This window comes from Bufo bufo, chromosome 5 (genome assembly GCF_905171765.1).
Source record: "Bufo bufo chromosome 5, aBufBuf1.1, whole genome shotgun sequence".
NCBI lineage: Eukaryota > Metazoa > Chordata > Amphibia > Anura > Bufonidae > Bufo > Bufo bufo.
Window position 1 is genome coordinate 44,378,382 of NC_053393.1, and position 24,013 is coordinate 44,402,394.

Consider the following 24,013-nt stretch of genomic DNA (forward strand, 5'->3'; position numbering starts at 1 on the left):
GATCGGCCCTTTCCGGGGGGTCGCCTGAGGCTTCCTATTGTGGGTCGCCCGCACAACGGCAGCGGCCCCTTATCCTCGCGCACAGGAAGTGATGTCCTATCACTGCCTGTGCTTGAAGGAGCCTGACGTCTGGACGGGTAAGTCGGGCCGCCTGTCTGCTGAGGTCCGAGTTTTTTCGTTAATGACACCACCGCTGAGCACCACTGCCACCAATGATTTAATTGAGCCTGGCTAATTTTATTTTAATTATTTGGCTGAGCAAGGCTTAATTTATTTGGGGGGACATGAAGCACCGCTGATTTATTTATTTGGGGGACCCTGAGCACTTCTGATTTATTTATTTGGTGGACCCTGAGCACCACTGATTTATTTATTTGGGGGAGACCTGAAGCACCACTGATTTATTTATTTGAGGGGTACCCTGAGCACCACTTATTTATTTTATTTTTTTGGGGGGGGGTACTGTGAGCATCACTGAGTTATTTATTTGAGGGGTACTGTGCGCACCACCGATTTATTTTTTAGGGGGTATTTGTTGTTTATTATTTATTTTTAAGTTATTTATTTGGTTTACAAATATTTTGTATTTATGCTAAAGTTCTGTGGTTATGAATGAATACTTGTGTATTCGAATTAACATTTGGTGTATTGGTGTCTGTGCGTGTTGTTGGTGGGTCATCATAACAGTAGCAAAATTAGTTATGACGTAGCAAGGAAAAAAATGTAATGGTTGGGGGTCACCACAACATGAGGAACTGTATTAAGGGGTCACGGCTTTAGAAAGGTTGAGAACCACTGATCTAACAGGAATACCCCTTTAAGGATTCCTTCACACATACTTTTGAATACAATTTTACAGTAGAGAAGTCTAAGGGAAAACATCTGAAAAAACTCCAACTTGTCCAAGGACTGGGAAAAAACTGTTCTCGCTCCAGAAATGGCACCTCTGTAGTCTTCTGTCACAGCCCATGGTCGTGGCTCTTTGTGTCGCATGCAGTGGTCAGCGGTCTGCTTGTTGTCTACCGCAGGTTAGAACACTTTGTATGTTTGTCTCACGTGTGGTTGCCGCTGGCAACATAACTATGTTTGGCAGTGTAGCAGCCCGAGTTGGTTGCTAGGCGGCTCGCTGTAAAGGCATGCGGTTGCTTCTAGCAACATTTGTATGTGTTCACTTCCCCTTTTAGTGACACTTACCTTGTCTGGTGTTGGAAGAGTTAACTCCTTTCCTAGTTTGTGTGGGTGTGGCTACTTGGGCTATTTAGCCTCTGCTGGATCCCTGAAGCTGAGGGGTACTCCAGCCATGCCTTATGCTGGAGGCATCCTCCTGGTCTTATACCATCTGTCCAGTGAGGGCCACCCTTGTGGTCATAAAACATGTATTGATGTTAAGCTTTGTTTGTGTGGTGTCTAACCTTATTGCAGCTATGGATCTGGCTTCCTGTGTGTTTAATGTGTGTGCTGTCTCCCTCTATGTTTGGTGTGGACATCAGCATTTGAGCACGGGTTCCAGTCACTGTGTCTGTGGCAGGTAGGTGTGGAAGTTGTTTCACTCACCTGCCATATCCATATGTTGTACATGTTTCCCTTTCCTTGCAGCTTGGCCAGTGAGACTCCTGTTCGTCCGTGTCTAGGAGGAACAGGTCGTCTTACCCTACTCCTAGTCCAGGGATCTCCTGAGGGATAGTAGGGACCCGAGGTTCTGGAGTATGAGCCCGCCTACCATCTGGGTTGGCTCATACGGTTAGGAGTCAGGGTCAGAGTTAGGGACGCATTAGGAGGTGACCTGCTCCCTAATTCCTGTCCTGGCCTAGCAGCTTCCCATTATCCCTTTAACATCGCACGGCGGGGGGTTTCCCCCACTCTCTGCCGTGACATCTTCAGGTCGTGTCCGATATTGCATCTTATTAAAGTTAATGGGGGCTAAGGTGCAATACCAAAAACAACCCAAGGACAAGTGTGGCGCTGTTTCTGGAGGAATAAAAAGGACTTTAATCCTAGGAAATTTAGTCCCATGTTCCTCAGTATCCAGCCCAAGAAAACGCTAAGAAGAAAAATCCATTGAACAATCCAGTTTTGACGTCTAGCACATGTTTTAGTAAATCATCAAATTATAAGAAATTCAAGCAATAGAAATGCTTTTATTAAAATCTTTTTTTTTTATATAAAAAAAAAAAAATGAAGTTTTTTGTTTTCAATTCAAACGTCCTAGTATATTTGTGCAGTACGGTGAAATGAGATCATCTCTATTATTATGTCTCCAAAACACAACTATTCTTTTCTCATCACATCCAATATGAAGCAGAAAAAACAAAAAGAAAACAAACAAAAAAAGTGCACTCACTGGATAGGCTCAACTACACCTAAAAACAAATAGTCTTTAGTTGTGCTCGCGGCTTTCAGATAACTTTATACATATATTTAAAAAAATACAAAAAACAATTCTGAATATTTTGACAAATGAAAAAATGAAAACAAATCTATTTCTCGTGCGCACACACATTATATATATATTTAATCTCATTAGAGATCCTTTCTATTTTCTTCTTTCAGTATAGTAAAATGCTTGCTTTAACACACCGGGAAGCCCTTAAAAGTATAATATCCACCATGACCGTGTCCATTTTTGAGACTGAACCCCAAGACGCCAAGAAACCCCTTTTTGGCAAGGCAGTCCATTCTGGTGAAACGCGTCAGTCGTGTCTGGTGTCGTCTTTCATGACGAATGTGATCAGTATTTTGCTTCTTTTCCATCACTCTCCATCCCTGCTTTTTATCAAATCCCAACCCCTCCCGCGAAAACCAGTGGTCCCATCAAAAAATGGCTCTACCGCTGGGAAGTAAATACGGTATATAACTTTCTATATACACAACAAAAAGGCAACAACAAAAAAAAGTAGACAACTTAGTGGTTACTAATTCTAAGCAATGCAAAATTTAATTCAAAAAAAAAAAAAAATTGCCAAAAGGAAAGAAAACAAGTCGGTAACCAACATCTCTCCGACGCGCAAAATGTTTCCGGCACAGAAGAAACGGGCGGGAAATGTACAAAGTCTTTTAGGATTTCGTTCTTTGGCAAGGAAAGAACTTTTTAGTTTTACAATCCACAATGAGGTTATGGACATAGTTCGGGCTGAGCAGAAACCAGCACATTTTCATATCAACAGTAGGAAAATATATCTTTATAGTATCTTCAAAAGTGAAATGGGTCCGTGCTCTCCCAACCTCTTCACATCTGAAAAGAAAAAGAAGATTGTAAATATCCAAAACTACTCCGTTCAGCACTTTAAAGGGATTCTGTCAGCTAGGTTTAGCCTATACCCTGCCCCTTAGTCAGTCAATCTCTGCTGGTGACCAAAGCAGTGGTTTCAGAATTCGTTCCACACTGTCCATGAAGCTCACCATGGACAGTGTCCAAACATTCACTTCATTGACCCCTGTTTGCTCTTATAATACAGTTGTAGTGTCGTGAACTAGCCCGCCTTCTAATAATTATGAGATGACTGCTCATTTGTCCCAATCTATACAGCAAAGCTGATAAGTGAGCAACAGAGAACTGGAAGTGTCAGCCTATTGTGTGTCCTAAACCAAGACAGTTAGGCCTTGAAGGGGTTCTGCACTTTGTTTAAATGGATGATCTATCCTCTGGATAGATCATCAGCTTCTGATCGGCGGGGGTCTGACACCCAGGACCCCTGCCGATCAGCTGTTTGAGAAGGCAGCGGCGCGGTCTTCTCACTGTTTACCGCTGGCCGAGTGACGTCACGACTAGTATCACTGGCCTGGGCGCGGCTAAGCTCCGTTCCCTTGAATGGAGCTTAGCCCCGACCAGGCCAGTCGATAAAAGTCGTGACGTCACTTGGCCAGCGGTAAACAGTGAGAAGGCTGATGCGCTGCTGGAGCGCCGCTGCCTTCTCAATCAGCTGAGCTGATCGGGTGTCGGACCCCCGCCGATCAGAAGCTGATGATCATCATTTTAAACAAAGTGCAGAACCCCTTTAAGTTTGTCATTTTTAAAGAGATTCTGTAAGCTAGATCGCCGCTAGTAAGTCCACAATATACATTCCCCATAGCTCTCAGTGCTTTTATTCTGTCACAAAAATGATTTTATATATATGCAAATGAGGCAAGCAAGGAGCCCAAGGGGCTGTTACCAATGTTTCAGGAGCCCTGCCTCGCCCACTGTGAAGGAGCCCGTCACCGCCCGCATCCTCCGAATCTCATCCTTGCTCCCCCGATGTCACACAGTTGGAGCCCCATAATGTTGCGCATGCATGCCGCACGTTAGTGCCGGCATAGTGTTCCTTCCCTGTGCTGGCATCAGCCTCAGAGTGCTGTAATCTCGCGCATGCGCTGTTCATTCCCTAACTGTGTGACGTCAGGGGAGCAAGGAGGAGATTCGGAGGATGCGGGCGGTGCTGGGCTCCTTCACAGTGGGTGCGGCTGGGCTCCTGAAACATTGGTAACAGCCCCTTTGGGCTCCTTACTTGCCTAATGTTTCTGACTGAATAAAAGCACCGAGAGCTATGGGAAATGTATATTGTGGACATGCTAGTGGCGATCTAGCAGCGCATGTCCTCAGCTCTATAGGCTCAAACTAGCTGACAGAATCCCTTTAAAAATGACAAACTAAGGCCTGACTGTCTTGGTTTAGGACACACAATAGGCTGACACTTCCAGTTCTCTGTTGCTCACTTATCAGCTTCGCTGTATAGATTGGGACAAATGAGCAGAGTCATCTCATAATTATTTGAAGGCGGGCTAGTTCACAACACTACAACTGTATTATAAGAGCAAAGAGGGGTCAATGAAGTGAATGTTTGGCCACTGTCCATGTCCAAGAGCAAACACGTCATTTATATACAGGTTAACGTCAGGGATGGGAGGAGGGGCGCTGAAATATACTGGTAAAAAAAAAAAAAGAAAAAAAATTAGGTGTCATTCACACGACCGTATGGCCGCCGTGCCCATGTCACGGACCTCAAACAGTGGGTCTGCATAACACAGGCACTGCCCGTGTAAACTCTGCGCTGCTGAATGGGTCTGCGATCCACTACATACGGCAAAAGATAGGACATGTCCTATCTTTTGCGGTGCGGAGGCGTGGATCGGAAGCCCACAAACTCTTGGAAGCTGAATGGGGCCTTTCAGGGAAAGTGAGCATCAGGGGTAAATGAAGTCAATGTCTGGCCACTGTCCATGGTGAGCTTCATGGACAGTGTGGGACGAATTCTAAAACCACTGCTTTGGTCACCAGCAGAGATTGATTAAGGGGCTGGGACATTAGGTGGAGCTCCTTGGCCACTTCCCTACAGTACCTAATACAGAGATATTCATACACATGTGGATACTGCAGTATAGGAGCCATGACACTGTCTTGTTGTTCAGGTGACTGGTGGCGATCCCAGGGGTCAGTCACACAGGAATGGCCTACTGTAAGCCTAGTCTATCAAGGTAAGTCTAAAAAACATTTAAAGGCTCTGTTGACACCTGCATCAAGGCTTTCATTTATAATTGACTTTTAATGGGGTTTGTTAGATTCTGTTCCGGTATTGGTCATTTTGATGTGAGGGATAATGCTGCGCTAGTCAAATGACAGAATGTGCAACAGAAGCTCCTGACGCTGATGTGAACAGAGTCCAACTGAAAATATAGGAAGCCCCATGGGCCGTAGACACAATGGTCAGGAGGGAGACTTCTAAAGGAGAGTTTTCTGTGCAAACGTCAGGAGGGAGTACATAAGCTGTGAATTTGGGACAGTGTCTGAAAACCAGGGACCAGAAATTAGAATGCAGGCAACTGCAGTAAAGTGTTCTGTATAGACCAAGTAGTGGTGCCTATTATTAGGCTTAAAGGGGTTGTCCCATGAACAACCAGCACCTGGATCTGAATACTTTTGTAATTGGATGAAATAAAAAATTTAGCATAGCTACAGAGTTATTAAATTGAATGTATCTGTATAGCGCCACCTGCTGTTTGTATTTTCTTTCTTATTCTTTGACCTGCTCACTGAGATGGCCGCACATGCTCAGTTTCACTCTTCATCTGCCCCCCGAGCTGTGATAGGGAGAGCTGAGACACGCCCCCTGAGCTGTGATAGGGAGAGCTGAGACACGCCCCCTGAGCTGTGATAGGGAGAGCTGAGACACGCCCCCTGAGCTGCAGCAGAACAGACACTCCCCTTGAGCAGCCAGCATGATATAAATCTAGAAGAGCAATGAATGGGGAGATCTCTGGATCCATGTGAGGTACAGGGCTGGTTCTAGCTTTGTTAGAAAGAGATTGTCATGTTCTAAATGATGTCCGATTTTCATGGTATAACCCTGGCCAGTGGGAAAACTGTTATATGGTTTTTGTTTAAGTATAAAATATTGACATGGAAAATGAAAAATATCAAAATTTCTTTAACAGTATGTTAAAACTTAAAAACGTGATTTAAACAATAGGTTATTTTATGATGACACATTCCTTTAATAGTACATTTTGTTTACCCGCTTTTACATAATGGGATACAGAGCTATTTTATGCACCTACTCTGCGGCTTCCAACGAGGCATCTAGTATGGAACAGAATATGGCCACTCAAAAATTCTTGCTTCACTTTGGGTCTAGGCAGTATTATAGTAATTATTTTCTTGTACATAGGAGCAGTATTATAGTAGTTATATTCTTGTACATAGGAGCAGTATTATAGTAGTTATATTCCTGTACATAGGAGCAGTATTATAGCAGTTATATTCTTGTACATAGAAGCAGTATTATAGTAGTTATATTCTTGCACATAGGAGCAGTATTATAGTAGTTATATTCTTGCACATAGGAGCAGTATTATAGTAGTTATATTCTTGTATATAGGAGCAGTATTATAGTAGTTATATTCTTGTACATAGAAGCAGTATTATAGTAGTTATATTCTTGTACATAGAAGCAGTATTATAGTAGTTATATTCTTGTATATAGGAGCAGTATTATAGTAGTTTTATTCTTGTACATAGGAGCAGTATTCTAGTAGTTATATTCTTGTACATAGGAGCAGTATTATAGTAGTTATATTCTTGTACATAGGAGCAGTATTTTAGTAGTTATATTCTTGTACATAGGAGGCAATACTATAGTAGTTATATTCTTGTACATGGGGCAGTATTATACTATTTATATTTTTATAATTAGAGCGTAGTATTAGAGTTGGTACTTTTGGTATGCTGAAAATAACCTACTTGGTTCATTAGGCCAATTACTGAAAAGTGGACCAGAACAGCTCACCTCTGTGCCTTTACACTCTGTACTGGGCAGGTTCTCAGAAAACTTTCCAACAGAAGCAATTAACATAATTAATAAGCTAAAAAGAAAAATCTATGAGTGGTGCCATTATTACCTTGTTAGACAGTAAAGTCATCTTTAGGGGTACTTCCATACTCATAATCACCCACGTCATCTTGGGTGTCCTGTCCAGTCTGACTCCAGCTGTCTCCACCATCTGATATGATTTCCTCATCTCCATGCGATTTGGCTTCACTCTCCAAATCAAGTTTATCATCATCGTCGTCTTGTTCGTTATTCAGTTGATCTAAGACCATTTGTTCCTGCATCTCTGAAAAACATGCTCTCAGTTCATCAACATCTAATTTAGCCTTGTTCATCAGAAGATCGACATCCTCCTCATGTAATTGGCCGTATTCCTGGAAATACCTGGTGAGAATGTCTTTGCCTGTATTAGTGGCGGACACAATCTTGATATATTTTTTCCGCTCTTCCAGAGAGCGCTCGTACATCTTTCGGTACTGATCCATCCATCTTAAACTCCCATTCCGTAGGACACATCGGTTATCCTTAAACCATTTCACAATTTCCGTCCTAATGAGTCCAGTTTGTGCCGCCAGTTGATCATACTCACGTGGAGTCGGCCACTGAGTTCTTGCGAAGGTACTTTTCAGCAAATGGAGCTGCTCCTGTTTAGATTTGTATGGTGCCGAAGACTGCGGCCAAGAGCTCGATAATTTACCAGATTGTGGAGCTGTCCCATTCACAAGTCCATCATTGCTGTCGGAACCCATGGAGTCCAACACAGCTTGTTCCATGGAATCTCTAACTTTCCTCCTGTCTGAAAACCAGTAATGTATCTGTCTCCTTGACAGTTTCGTCTCAGATCGTAGATAGTCCAAATCGGCCTGTGTTGGGAAGGAGTTCTTCTGAAAGCTGTCTTCGAGACACTGGAGCTGATCTTCTGTCATCTCTGCAAGCTTTGTGGGCGTTATGTCTCTGTAATGATAGGGCCTTCGATTCCTGGATGACATTCGGTCTCTCAATAGAGTTTCAGTGGTAATGTTACAAATACCTCTCTGGCTCCTATACCTATAATCACTGAACCATTTTTTTATTTCACTTCTAGAAAGTCCAGTGATATCTATTAACCTGTAAACTTCTGCATTATCTGGAAACTGGCTAGCTACAAAACTGGCCTTCAAAATGGCAATCTGCTCGTTTGTCTTTTTACGCTCGTGTCGAGACACCATGCTTAATTTGAGAGTAGATGGAGATGAAGCTTTTCCTGGATTCTGACGTTTGGGCTCTGGAGTTTCTTGTGGGCTTTGTAAGGAACGTTTCTGGTTTGGACTTGGTGCTCCAGTTGAGTTGCCTTGAGTTACAGTCACTGTAGGGGCATTTGTCACTTGCGTGAAGACTAGACCAGTCTGCCCAAGAATTTGACAAGGCACGGCCGTCTGGATAATTGGCTGGGCAACCTTAGCAGTAGTTGTTAATGGAGCTGGTACAACGGTAAAGGTCTGTGGAACAGACTGGATAGTCCCGTTGAACATTTTCTTTCTTGCCTCTTCCACCTCTTCTGGAGACCAACTTATACCATGCTTCAACCGTTGGGTAGCAAACCAAATTCGTATTTGCTCCTCTGGATGTTTTGAGGCTGCGGTTAGCCACGACAGTTCCGCCTGTGTAGGGTAAGGAAATTTATTGAAAGAATCGATTAAAGTTGAGTTAGTGTCAAGAGCGGAATTGTATTTGTTGCTATTTAGAGGTACGGGGATTTTTGGTATAAGGTTTATGTTGGGTGGAAGTTGAACAAATGGCATCACATGAGTTAAACCATCTCCAGAAAATCCATTAGTTTCCGAGAGGCCAAAGTGGCCATCATACAGCGACTCTTCAGCCTTTCGCAGTCTTTTCAATTCAGCACGACTTTTTCCAAGCTTAGTGATAGGCAGCTTATTTATGGATATGCCGGTCATGGTTGGGTCATCATTTTCCATGTTTTCTTGTGTGCTTGAAACATCAGCACCACCTTCAATGGACTGCTCGAGTATGGTCTGGTTATTGCGTTTCATTAACTTCAACTTGAAGTTGCTCTCACCTGGATGATGTTTAGAATTGTGGTCAGATAACGAGTCATATTTTTTGGTGGTAAAGTTACATTCGGCGCAGACATAGAGGGGATTAAGGATGACGTTTGGGTGCTGCATGTCTACATGTTCTGTAAACTCATTGAGATTCTGTGTTACGTACGGACAGTATTTGCACTCGTAACCACCTTGCAACTTTTTGGACTGAGTCTCAGCGGGTGGCTTCTCTTCCACTGCATCGCGCTCCTCTGCTTCCTTCTCCGCTGGCCAGTCATTTTTAGTCTCTGAGGCTGGTGCATCAACATCTTGGTCTTCTTGGTCTACAAGCTCAGTTGCCCGGACCATGCACGGCGTTGTAGACTTTCTTTTACTGGCCATGTTGAAGGTGGGTTATAATTATAGTATACAAATGAGTTCAGATGGAGTAAACCAAAAAATGTTGGGTGGGGAGGGATGTAGGAGTGGTTTTGTTCAAGCAGTGGACTGTTATACTCCACACACTATCCAGGGTGAGCTTTGGTGGTTCCCTTGAATCTGCATAAGGTTAGTATTCGTGCGACACACCTGAAAAATAAAAATGATGGAAGCAATGAGTTTAAGGTGAACAAACAAGACCAATATTACTACATATTCCTGATTTCATGCATTTCTCTGAGGTAACTATAAAGGTACAGTATATATGATTTTAAAGGGAATATGTTTGCTGGATATTGTCCCCCGAATCACCAGGAGTACCTGACCATCGCACTGCTAATATGCCTGCTGGAGTTGTTTGCCCAGGGAAATGCCTAATTTGGCCAAAAGTACATTTTTGAATATGGAGTTTGTGGTTAATAATGTGCATTTTTGGGGCCGAGAAGGTGGAGACTTTGAGAACTGAAGTAAAACTAAAGGAAAAGTGTCATCAGAAAATGGCCTGTTTAAATCACATTTTTATGTTTAACATTTTATAAGAATTTTTGTTATTTTTAATTTTCCATGTCATTATCTATATTTAAACAAAAAAAAACAAAAAAACATAAAATCTTGCAGTTTTCTCACTGGCCACTACACCTATCAGGCGCCACTTCTTGGGCTGTACAGTATTGCAGTTATCTGCCATTCTAATCCTGCCTGTAATGATATCACCTCTGAGAATAGATAAGACAGGATCCACCATTCACAATAGGTGATTGGCAGAGCTTATCTATACTTTCCTTGTACGATGACCTCTGGACAGATCACAGAGCACGCCTAGAAAACTCTCCCATAGAAGTCACTGAGGTCCTCTCTAGACCATTGTGTCTATGGCCCATGGGGGCTGCCGTAAAGCAATTCTTTAATGCTTTGTAAATTCTGATAAGAACATCTCCGAAAACATGGCTGCCCCCATAGCCATGGGCAGGAAATAAAATTAAAAAAAAAATTAAAAAAAAAATAAAAATCTCCAAATCAGAAAATAAAAACAGATTAGAAAAAAAGAAGACGTGTCCCTATCTGGTTTTAACTTGCTGATAAAATTTTTGGTGACACATTTCCTTTAATGCACCCAATTCACACCCCATCAGTCTTGATCGACGTCCCTGAGGACAGGTAACGACATCCTGTGATCTCTCGCATGCGACGTAGCGTCATGTGCAGTGACCTGACTGGTCCATGGAGCATGCAGAAGGTAGGGCAAGTACAGTGTTAGATGAGAGATCCCACGAGAGCTGCCGATGACGTTCCCCCGTCTTCTGGGATGTCCATCAAGGGTGATGGGACAGGATTTGGGCGTGGCAAGCTTGACTTCAGTTCTAGAAGTCTCCACCTCCTGGACCCCAAAACGCTAATTTGCGTACACCGTGGATGGCGAATAAAGTGGATTTCTGGTGGAAGAACAAGGGATCGGCTGAAGCAATAAGGACACCACCTGGCACACGAGGAGCTGAACGGTCAGGCAATCCTTAGGAGTTTTCCTGAAGAAAATTTTCCTTTAAAAAAAAAAAGGGCTACAATCCAAATCTCCCGTTCAGAACCTGTGGAAAGAAGATAAGTTTCGGCCACATTTACCATTCTGTCGAGCTGCCGACTGCGCACTCACCAGTTCTGCTCCTATCCTCGTTCCACAAGTTATCCAAATAGGAGATTTTAGCCAAACCCCCGGAGAGCCCCTTTAAGTGTTCTCAATAAAAACTAAGCGCCCTGCGTCCACCACTAGGGAGGTCTGATCTCCTCTGTCTGCAGCTTTCATTGACCTGCATAGGAGCCATATGCATCTGTTTACAGATTAGACCCCCCCTAGTGGTAGGAGGGGGACGCCAAGATTTTTGCAAATGTCTGTGTGTGAACAGAGCAGCAGCATGTGTCACACGTCAGGACATATACTATGAATGCATTTAGCTTCTGCACGGATAAATCTTCCAGAAAGCACTATGCAGTTGGCAGGCGCCGGCGCCCAGAATTTGGTATGCAGCTACCCCCGGAATACTGCAGGTAACCACGTATGCGTCACTGGGCAAGGCAGGCTGAAAATCAATCAAACCACAAGGCTTTAATATAGATCCGGATTCAGACGAGCCCTGGGCGTTCTGCCGCAGAGCTAGCAGACATCTTCAGCTGCGGCTCAGCAGACTGCGATAGAAAATCACAGCTGCAAATCCTTAAAGGGGCGCCAAGCCGAAAAAGACGAGAGCTGGTAATACAACCCCCACCATTGTGTCAGCGAGGCCAGAGATTCCGGATAGAATGCCTCCCCTGCCTATTAAAAGATTCAACTCTGACAACCCCTTTAATCCTTATACAGCAGACAAATGTTAGGTGGTCGGGAAAAAAAAAAAAAAAAAAAAAATTCATATTAAAATAAAAAAAAAAAGGAATCCATGTAAATCTTCTCACTTCCATTTACCCATCACTTTCGCTTCAGGGGCAGGGAAGTGACAACCATGACATGAGCCACAAAAGCACCCACGGCGGTTGTCGCCGTTTTTAATCCCTAGGACAGTCACCAGTAAAATTCCTTTAGGGCTCATGCACACAAAAGTACTTTCTTTCCGTGTCAGTTCCGTTTTTTTGGGCGGGTCGTATGCGGAACCCATTCATTCATTTAAGCATCTGTTTCCGTATCTCCGTTCTGAAAAAATTAAATAAAAAATAGAACATGTCCTATTATTGTCCGCATTACGGACAAGGACAGGACTGTTCTATTAGGGGCCAGCTTGTTTCCGATCCGCAAAATACGGAATGCACAATGACGTCATCCGTATTTTTTGCGGACCGCAAAATACATACGGTTGTGTGCGTGAGCCCTTAAGGGTCCATTCACACGTCCGCATTTTTATATCCGGGATTGCGATCCGTTTTTTGCGGATCCGTTGTTCCGCAAAAATGTTTCCGTATATCATCCGTATGTGATCCATTTTTGCGGATCCGCAAAAACGGATAACATGATGTAAATTTAAAATGCTAATAAAGTTGTAATATAACTATATAATATAACTATAACAACGGATCCGCAAAAACGGGTGACATACGGATAGCATCCGTGTGACATCCGTTTTTTTTTGCGGAACCATAGAAATCAATGAGACAACGGGGCGCATTTAACGGACTAGAATAGGACCTGATCTATTTTTATGCGGAGCATCGGAACGGGCATACGGAAGCGGACAGCACACGGTGTGCTGTCCGCTTTTTTTGCGGATCCATTGAAATGAATGGTTCCGCATCCAATCCGCAAAAAAAAACGGATCGGATGCGGTTAAAAAATGCGGACGTGTGAATGGACCCTTAGGCCGAGACCTAGTCAGTGCCAGATTATGGGAAATACACCTCACTGGATAAAGCCGAGAAGCTCCAAAAGATGGTCCAAGGCGTACAGAAAACCAAACCATGGCCGCTTTTCAAGAATGAAACAGGCCCCCCTCCCCCCCTGGAATTGCAGCTAATCTCTACTGAAATAATTGGGGTTGTGCTGCAATACCGCACACAACCTGTAGACAGCGGTGGCGCCGTTTCTGGAAGGGAAGACAGTTTTTTTCTAATTTAACATAAAATCGAAAGCCAAGTCTTCCGCTTCTGGGGGATTTAGAACAAGAAGCGCTGGACGACAGGATGGCGAAGTAAAAGAATATTTTAAACTATTCACAGCCACGAAGTTCTCCGATTTCACACTGTAATCACCCCCTCCTTGCCCCCCCCCCCCCCTCCGAAATCTAATCCCTTTCTGTCCAGGATAAGTCACTATTTAAGCTCCACCCGCGGCTGTCACCCACTCCCACCCCAGTAACCCAAATCGTAGGGGGAGGGGGGCAGATCTAGGACATTAAGCACAGGTTAGCGTTAAGTATATTAAGTAGTTTTTTTTTTTGTTTTTTTACTGCAGAAGCTGGTGCACAATGGTGGTCACCCAGCTTTCCCAGTCGCAGATCAGACCATGAACAGACTGAAGAGTTTGCTGTTCTGCTGCAGCAGGACTATAACAAAGAAGCCGCAGCGCTGTCATCCGGGCGGAATCTGATCGCCATGGAGGGGGATGCGATGATGGCGCTCTAATGAGGTGCTCTGTGTGGAGTGAATGCTAATCAGTTACTGCAGCTAATGAACTTTCCTCGGCGCACACGGCTGCACATTCCTGTAACAGGTCAGCAATTTTCATGGTGACCCGTCTCCAGCAGTCATTACCATAGGACGAAACGCACGCGGCCAGGTAGAAGGCGGAGAGAAAAGACTGACGCGAAAAAAAAGGAAATCTTATAACTGAAGTAGTCATAAAATGAGAAAGATGTCACCTTGTAAGATAAACCCTGTATCTACTGTGTGGTTTCCCAGGATACAGCCCGCAGTGTAAAGAATGGTAGTTTACTGGTTGCCATAGCTACGTCCAGAAACGCGTATAGATCACTGATTTATATTTTTTGTATTTGTGTTGGGTCACTTTATAAATGCATTACACTCCCTATTCTGCTGGTGCAGTCACTGTGTACATACATTACATTACTTATCCTGTACTGATCCTGAGTTACATCCTGTATTATACTCCAGAGCTGCACTCACTATTCTGCTGGTGCAGTCACTGTGTACATACATTACATTACTTATCCTGTACTGATCCTGAGTTACATCCTGTATTATACTCCAGAGCTGCACTCCCTATTCTGCTGGTGTAGTCACTGTGTACATGCATTACATTACTTATCCTGTACTGATCCTGAGTTACATCCTGTATTATACTCCAGAGCTGCACTCACTATTCTGCTGGTGCAGTCACTGTGTACATACATTACATTACTTATCCTGTACTGATCCTGAGTTACATCCTGTATTATACTCCAGAGCTGCACTCACTATTCTGCTGGTGCAGTCACTGTGTACATACATTACATTACTTATCCTGTACTGATCCTGAGTTACATCCTGTATTATACTCCAGAGCTGCACTCACTGTTCTGCTGGTGCAGTCACTGTGTACATACATTACATATCCTGTACTGATCCTGAGTTACATCCTGTATTATACTCCAGAGCTGCACTCCCTATTCTGCTGGTGTAGTCACTGTGTACATACATTACATTACTTATCCTGTACTGATCCTGAGTTACATCCTGTATTATACTCCAGAGCTGCACTCACTATTCTGCTGGTGCAGTCACTGTGTACATATATTACATTACTTATCCTGTACTGATCCTGAGTTACATCCTGTATTATACTCCAGAGCTGCACTCACTATTCTAACAAGCATATCCCAGCCCTTCTCTCTTATCCTCCTCATGGTCCTGTGTCCCCTCTGCCCTGTCTCATGTAGGATAAAAAGATAAGTCCCTTGGTTAAGCTTTACCCCTCAGTCATCCTTGAGTCGGAAATGACCAGGCCTGAAACGCGTAGATCCCATAGGCAACTTAAGCCACTGCCACCTGACGTGTTGTTTACAGGGGGACACAACAATGGAGACCATACAAAGATGGCACATACGACTGGTCCGCTTTTATTAGGCGCGGGGCTGTCATCATTTCCTAATTGCGCTGCTGGGGCCAACAAGGACAGGACAAAGGGAACGCCCTACCTTCATCAGCACCACACTCTACATTGCAGAAGGGGTTAAACGGCCAGGATGAGACTTCCCCCTACAGCCTACTGCTCCTGACCTCTGTACACCGGGATAATGGCTTGGCGACCCCCCCAATCACAGGCTTGTGCAGAATTTCACTGGTAGATCCGAAATGTTACCTTGCAGAAAACTGCAAAAACTCCCAAACGAGTCCGTCTATGAAATCCATGTATAAACTGAAGCGGGGCAATACTATTCTCCTGGTCAGACGGACAGGTCACTAGCCGTGATCATTAGACCGTGTCCCAGTACGTCGGTAGCCGTCGGTTTGATAGTTACATTTCCAGGAGGAATATCTGAGACAATGTTTTTCTTACAACACAAGTGTCCTAAGAAAAGATGTTCCAAAATTGTAATTGTATGAGGGACCCAAGTATTTACTGAACGGCATGCCAGGAAAGTTAAGAGGTCTTCTTTTAAAGAGCATCTGTCAGCAGGAGCAACTCTATTAAACCGGGTGTACTACCTGGTAGGGTTAATCCTGCTGATTAAAATGACAGCGGTCTCGTAAAAAAAAAAAAAAAAAAAAAACACTGTTCCCAATAAAGAAAAAGTCTTATCTTTTTAATGAAAATGGGGGCTTCAGTGTACCCAGGGGTGGGGCCCAGTCCCTCAGCTTTCCAGTTCTGGCCCGGCTCCTCGGTGCACTGAAGCCCTCATTTTCACAAAAACCCGTTTTTTCCTTGGGAGTGCTGCAACAGCATAATTTTACTCAGCAGGATCAACCCTACCAGACAGTATGTCTGATTTAAAGGGGTTGTCCGGGTTCAGAAGTGAACCCGGACATACCCATAATTTCACCCAGGCAGCCCCCCTGATGTTAGCATCAGATCATTTTGCGCTCCGATGCTCTCCCCTAGATTGCGCAGGTCACGGGTTCTTTTATTTACAATACCACCCTGCCGGGCGGAGGCTTCTGCCCAGCAGCGAGCCTGGTGACGTCACCGGCTCTGATGGGCGGACTTTAGCGCTGCCCTAGCTGTTTTACAGGAGAGCCCAGTTCATCACAAAATGCCTTTGCCCTGCGCGATTTAGCACAGGGCAAAGGAGAGCATCAGAGCATGAACGACTCCGATGCTCAAGTCAGGGGGACTGGTCGGGTGAAAATGGGGATATGTCCGGGTTCAGCTCAACCCCTTTAAGACCCGGACAACCCCTTAAAGACCCATGACGTACATGTACTTCATGAGGTCTGCGGGGCTCTGGGGGAAAATCGGGGTGGAATCGCGGCACCATGGCTGCTCTTACCGGTCGGCTCCGCCCCCCTGTAGCTCCAAGCTGTGTGATTGGCCGATCAATGAGACCGGCCTATCGCAGCGCAGGAAGTTGTCAGAAGCTGCAGGGCGGGAGGTGGTCAGGGGACAGTGGCCGGTCCTGAACTGGTCACATCCAAGGTGAGGCAGGGGACATCAGGGTACTGGTACTACTACTACTACTACTGGTACTACTACTACTACTACTACTACCATCATCATCATCATCATCAGCTGATGAGGGACCCTCTAGAAGACGCCCCAGGGTAGCAGCGGAGGCAGCCCCCCACCCCCTGACGACTATCAGACCCAAATTCCTGAGTTTGTGGGCAACTCAGGAATTCTGATAGATTGTGCGGACTTCACTGAGCTAGATTCTCTCAAAATCTTCTTCTCTGAAGTTTTTGTAAATTTAAATTGTGGCCCAAACCAATGTGTACGCCCAACAATTCAATGATCAGAAGTCTACTTCGCCATACGCTAGACCCCTAGAGGTTGGACCCCAGTAGATGCAGCAGAGATAATTAAGTTTTGGGGACTTGTGCTGCATATGGGCTTAATATACAGGGAGTGCAGAATTATTAGGCAAGTTGTATTTTTGAGGATTCATTTTATTATTGAACAACAACCATGTTCTCAATGAACCCAAAAAACTCATTAAGATCAAAGCTGAATATTTTTGGAAGTAGTTTTTAGTTTGTTTTTAGTTTTAGCTATTTTAATGGGATATCTGTGTGTGCAGGTGACTATTACTGTGCATAATTATTAGGCAACTTAACAAAAAACAAATATATACCCATTTCAATTATTTATTTTTACCAGTGAAACCAATATAACATCTCAACATTCACAAATATACATTTCTGACATTCAAAAACAAAACAAAAATAAATCAGTGACCAATATAGACACCTTTCTTTGCAAGGACACTCAAAAGCCTGCCATCCATGGATTCTGTCAGTGTTTTGATCTGTTCACCATCAACATTGCGTGCAGCAGCAACCACAGCCTCCCAGACACTGTTCAGAGAGGTGTACTGTTTTCCCTCCTTGTAAATCTCACATTTGATGATGGACCACAGGTTCTCAATGGGGTTCAGATCAGGTGAACAAGGAGGCCATGTCATTAGATTTTCTTCTTTTATACCCTTTCTTGCCAGCCACGCTGTGGAGTACTTGGACGCGTGTGATGGAGCATTGTCCTGCATGAAAATCATGTTTTTCTTGAAGGATGCAGACTTCTTCCTGTACCACTGCTTGAAGAAGGTGTTTTCCAGAAACTGGCAGTAGGACTGGGAGTTGAGCTTGACTCCATCCTCAACCCGAAAAGGCCCCACAAGCTCATCTTTGATGATACCAGCCCAAACCAGTACTCCACCTCCACCTTGCTGGCGTCTGAGTCGGACTGGAGCTCTCTGCCCTTTACCAATTTAGCCACGGGCCCATCCATCTGGCCCATCAAGACTCACTCTCATTTCATCAGTCCATAAAACCTTAGAAAAATCAGTCTTGAGATATTTCTTGGCCCAGTCTTGACGTTTCAGCTTGTGTGTCTTGTTCAGTGGTGGTCGTCTTTCAGCCTTTCTTACCTTGGCCATGTCTCTGAGTATTGCACACCTTGTGCTTTTGGGCACTCCAGTGATGTTGCAGCTCTGAAATATGGCCAAACTGGTGGCAAGTGGCATCTTGGCAGCTGCACGCTTGACTTTTCTCAGTTCATGGGCAGTTATTTTGCGCCTTGGTTTTTCCACACGCTTCTTGCGACCGTTGACTATTTTGAATGAAACGCTTGATTGTTCGATGATCACGCTTCAGAAGCTTTGCAATTTTAAGAGTGCTGCATCCCTCTGCAAGATATCTCACTATTTTTGACTTTTCTGAGCCTGTCAAGTCCTTCTTTTGACCCATTTTGCCAAAGGAAAGGAAGTTGCCTAATAATTATGCACACCTAATATAGGGTGTTGATGTCATTAGACCACACCCCTTCTCATTACAGAGATGCACATCACCTAATATGCTTAATTGGTAGTAGGCTTTCGAGCCTATACAGCTTGGAGTAAGACAACATGCATAAAGAGGATGATGTGGTCAAAATACTCATTTGCCTAATAATTCTGCACACAGTGTAGAAGCCAAATGTTAGGCAATATTGGAGTTCGGACATTTTCTACCAGACTCCAATTTACAGTCAGACCATGACCCGGAAGCGATTTGAATTAATCCAAAGATTCCTACACTACAACGACAATGCACAGTGCCCACCCCAAAATGACCCGACATTTGACCGTCTGTTCAAGGTTAGGCCTGTCATTGACCACTTCAGCACCAAGTTTGCTGAGGTGTACAACCCAGAGAAAAATGTCAGTGTAGAGGAGTCCCTATTATTGTTTAAAGGGAGGATTAGATTCCGCCAATACCTGCCTAGCAAACGGGCAAGGTATGGCGTAAAGATATACAAACTCTGTGAGAGTATCTCTGGGTACACCCACAAGTTCCGCATTTACGAAGGGAAAGATTCCAGGATAGAACCCCCTGAGTTCTCCCACATCCTAGGAGTTAGTGGGAAGATCGTGCGGGAGTTACTGCAACCACTGCTGGATAAGGGTTACCACCTCTATGTGGATAACTATTATACCAGCATACTTCTATTCAGGTCCCTAACTGCCAGGGGTACTGTGGCTTGCGGGACAGTGCACAAAAATCAGAGAGGCCTCCCTAGATCCCTGGTAGGGCAACCACTAATAATGGGCGAAAGCAGGACAAGAGGGACGTCCTTGTACTGACCACCATTCACACTAACGCCAGCTCCCCTGCCGCCATACGAGGTACCACTACCACGGTCCCCAAACCAGTTTGCATCCTTGATAACAGCAGGCACATGAGAAGGGTGGATCTTGCAGATCAACTTATGAAGCCCTACAGTGCCACACGAAAAACAAAAGTGTGGTACAAAAAGCTGGCCGTACACATTGTACAGATAGTGTACAATATGTACATGCTATTTCAATCTTCAGGCCACAGAGGAACTTTCCTTCAGTTTCAAGAGGTGGTTATCAAGGTCCTAATTTATCAAACCCAGGCCGGGGAGGGTCCCAGTACTTGTACCAGGGCAATATTTTCCAGGTCAAGTCCCCCAGACAGCAAGGAAGGGAAGGACCCAAAAAAGATGCAGGGTGTGTTCCAAAAGGGAGATAAGGAAAGACACCATTTACCACTGCGAAACCTGCCCTGAAAAACCTGGCCTCTGCATGCAGGATTGTTTCAGAATCTACCATTCTTCTATGGAATATTAAATGAATTTCATCCTTTATGCTCCCTGTAATATTTCCACTTTATATCTGATTTAGTTCACCTCGCTTGCATATCCACTTTACAACAACCACTACATATTCTTTTGTGTGACACACCTGCTTGCTAAAAAGTACCCTTTCCACCACTTAAAATGTTCGTACGGAGGTGCTCTTTCCGAAATGGGGTCACTTCTTGGGGTTTTTCATTTCTGGAGACCTCAGTAAATTTTTTTAAATGCGACATGGCACCTAAAATCCATGTCTGTTTATTCAGGCCTGCAAAAACCATATCTTGCACTTTGCCTCTAGAGGCCTGCTGTGCGCCCATACAGCAGGCTACAAGCACATATGGGGTGTTCGCAAAATGGGGAACATATACTGGGGTGCATTTTCTCCTTTAACCCCTTGTGAAAGTGAAAAATTGGGGTCTGCTAGTAATTTTTCATTTTTACAAATGTGTGCTTTGAAATGCTTCTCTCAAGTATTTCTGCCTCCTGTGAGACACCCATTTGCTAAAAAGTACCCTTTCCACCACTTGAAATGTTCATACGGGGGTGCTCTTTCCGAAATGGGGTCCCTTCTTGGGGTTTTTCATTTCTGGGGACCTCAGGAATTTATTTAATGCGACATGGCAGCTAAAATCCATGTCTGCCAATTCAGGTCAGCAAAATCTATATTTAGCTCTCTAGAGCCCTGGCAGGCATCCATACATCATTCTTTGAGCACATATGGAGTGTTGGTATATTTGGAGGGAAATGGGGAACAAAATGTGGGGTGCATTTTGTCCTGTTACCCCTTGTGAAAGTGTAAAATGTGGGGTGTAAAGCAACTTTTTCTGCAAAAAATTTAAATTTTTCATTTTCACAGCCAAGCCTTTCCTAATTCTGTAGGACGCCTGATGGGTCAAAGTGCTCACTAGACACCTTGAAATATTCCTTGAGGGGTGTAGTTTCCGGAATGGGGTCACTTTTTGGGGGTTTCCACTCTAGGGTGACCTCAGGGTGTCTTTATATGCGACATAGCTCCCAATTACCATTCCAGCTAAATCCGCTCTCCAAAAGCCATATGGTGCTCCTTCCACTCTAAAGCATGCTGAGCACACATGGGGCGTTTCTGTAAACTCCAGATTCAGGGTAATAGATTTTGAGTTTTGTTTGGCTGTTACCCCTTGATGTGTTCCAGAAAAAATGGATTCAAATTTAATATCTGCTAAAAAAAAAGAAGTGAAATTTTGAAATTTCATTCCCATTTTCATTTAATTCTCGTGGGGCACCTAAAGAGTTAACAAAGTTTGTAAAATCAGTTTTGAATAGCTTGAGGGGAGTAGTTTCTAAAATGGGGTGATTTATGGGTGGTTTCTATTATGTAAGCCCCAGAAAGTGACTTCCTAACTGAACTGGTCATGAAAAAATGAGGGTTTGGAAATGTTCTTAAAATTTTTTAGATTTTCTTCTAAACCTTCTAACGTCCCCAAAAAATAAAATGTAATTTTCAAAATGATCCAAAACATGACGTAGACATATGGGGAATGTAAAGTAACAACTGTTTTTGGAGGTATTACTATTATAAAAGTAGAGAAATTGAAATTTGGAAATTTGCTAATTTTTCAATTTTTTGGGGTAAATTTGGTATTTTTTTTATAAATAAAAATGAATTTTTTTGACTCCATTTTACCACTGTTTTGAAGTACAATATGTGATGAGAAAACCATCTCAGAATGGCCTGGATATGTAAAAGCGTTTTAAAGTTATTACCACATAAAGTGACATGTCAGATTTGCTAAAAATGGCCTGGTCCTTAAGGTGAAAAATGGCAGGGTCCTGATGGGGTTTAAGGCTAGGGCTCACACGCAAATTTTTCCCTATGTTTATTGTCATCACAGCTGGGTGACAATTCAACCATAACAGCACCCATTTTAGCTGTTACCCATAAGCGGCTGGAAATAAACAGTAGAGTAAAATTCCTTCAATGGGACTTTCTAGCGGGAGGATGTTCATAGAAAAGGAAAAACGGACATAAAATTGTATAAGATTCTCAAGAAAAATGCCCCGAATGAAATGGTTACACAAAAGTAGGCTATGATTACCCAGCAAACAGTATAGTGGGGGGGCGCGCCACCATCCCAAAACAGCATGGGGGAGGGCGCCACCCCACAAAACTGCATAGGGGGCTGTGCTACTACACAAAACCGTATGGGGGTGTGCTCCTTCACGGAAAACAGCATGGGGGGGGGGGGTGTCACATGATTAATAAGAAACGGATCTCTTGCTCAACAGCAGATACAAAAATTCTGCTTGTGAAATGTGAATTCCTGCTCTGCACATATTCGCAAAATGTCAAAACCTCAAGAAGTCTGCGACCGCTTGGAAGATGACAGTAAACGCTGCAGATGGATCAGCACCTGGCGCTGTGGTCTGGTCACAGGCTTAGATGACACCAATGGACACGGCAGGGAGAGGACGCAGAGTGACATTTCATCTGGTCTGAGCCCACATCAGGAAACCACAGGAACACCTTCCATATGTCAAAGCAAGAAAGCCACAGCGCGCCAGCACAGCCCCTCTGCACACATATACCGGGGCGGTGTACACCGAAGTAATTATAGCCGGAGCGCCGCGCTCTTCTGCAGCAACTGCAATACTTAATGAAGCAGAATGAAGCTGAGAAAGTAGGCCACGGCCTAAGCCGGTGACTTGAGGAGCGTTTTATAGGTCCTGACAGGTCCAGAGAGCAGTGACGGATATAATCTGCCCCCAGTCCAGTCTGGAGGATGTTCCCATCTACTCCTGTCAGACGCGCACGACAGTGATCGGACCATACCGGCGTCAGGGGAACGCCCGCAGTACATCCGCTGCAGCGCCCAGGGGACCCTAGCGCTGAGACACCAGCAGGACACTCATCAAGGCCCTGACGGAAGCCAGCAATGTGAAAAGAAATGCTATGTGCACACATATGGTAGGGGGGCAGATTAGCAGATAGTCTGGATTATCAGACAGGAAAGAATATAAAAAGGGCAGAGGATATTCAAGAACGTACAAGTGTCGGGTTATGGGACATTCTGGATTAAAGGAATTTAACACAAACACACATCTACTGTACATCTATAAATACTGTTTTCCACTTCACAAATCTGATGAAAAAGCAAAATAAAAAAGTATTAATTACAAGAAATTGGCCATGACCATTTTATCTTAAAGGGGAGTAGAAAATTGATGGCCTATCCTCAGGATAGGTCCTCAATATCTAATCGGTGGGGGTCCGACACCCATCGCTCCTGTCAATCATGTATTCGAACAGGCTATTGTGCTAGCACAGCGCCACACACTGTATAGTGGCCGTGCCTGGTACTGCAGTCCAGGACTGAGCCGTGCCTTGGTCACGTGACTGATGAATGTAAGGTCAATGACCTAGGAAGAGGCCGCAGCGTGTTAAAACAGCCGATTGGCAGGGGTGCTGGGAGTTGAACTCCCACCAATCTGATATTGGTGACCTATCCAGAGGATAGGTCATCAATATCCTACTACCGAAAAAGCCTTTTAAAGGGGTATTCTAACTAGATATTAAAGGGATTGTCCAGGATTAGAAAAACATGGCAGCTTCCATTCCGAAACAGCACCACTCCTGTCCACAGGTTGGGAGTTGTATTGCAACTCAATAAAGCAGATTTGCAATATCAGACACAAGTGGATATCCAATTGCGCGCCTCTTTCCATTGTAGTCTATGGGACTTACGGAAAACTCCATGTGGAATGGTTTAAAAAAAAGTTGGTAATACAATAAAGTAAAATATGAAAAACACCAAAAAAACACTGTGTGGATAAGATGAAAAAAAAAAAAAAAGTTTGTAATAAAGTAAAATAAGAAAAACACCAAAAGAAAACACTGTGTGGATATGGCTAAAAAAATCGTAATAAAATAAAGTGACAAGAAAAACATCAAGGAAAACAATGTGTGAATATGGTAAAATAAAAAGTCAATAATAAAATAAAGTAAAATAAGAAAAACACTATTTTTTTACATTTCCACTTCAATAAAAAAACATCTAAATCTGTTT

At 43.8% G+C, this 24,013-nt stretch overlaps 1 protein-coding gene across 3 annotated transcripts in view; it reads right to left on the bottom strand.

The window, feature by feature from the left end:
• Positions 1–2,256: 2,256 nt before the first annotated feature.
• Positions 2,257–24,013, bottom strand: part of ZHX2 (zinc fingers and homeoboxes 2) — a 45,627-nt gene continuing 23,870 nt past the window's right edge. For all 3 annotated transcript variants that reach the window (XM_040431862.1, XM_040431864.1, XM_040431863.1), the window contains exons 3-4: positions 7,372–9,913; positions 2,257–3,232 (exon numbers count right to left, since the gene is read on the bottom strand). In XM_040431862.1, the coding sequence (XP_040287796.1) occupies positions 7,376–9,727 (2,352 nt within the window). In that variant the 5' untranslated portion in view covers positions 9,728–9,913 and the 3' untranslated portion in view covers positions 2,257–3,232; positions 7,372–7,375. The remainder of the gene's footprint in view (positions 3,233–7,371; positions 9,914–24,013) is intronic.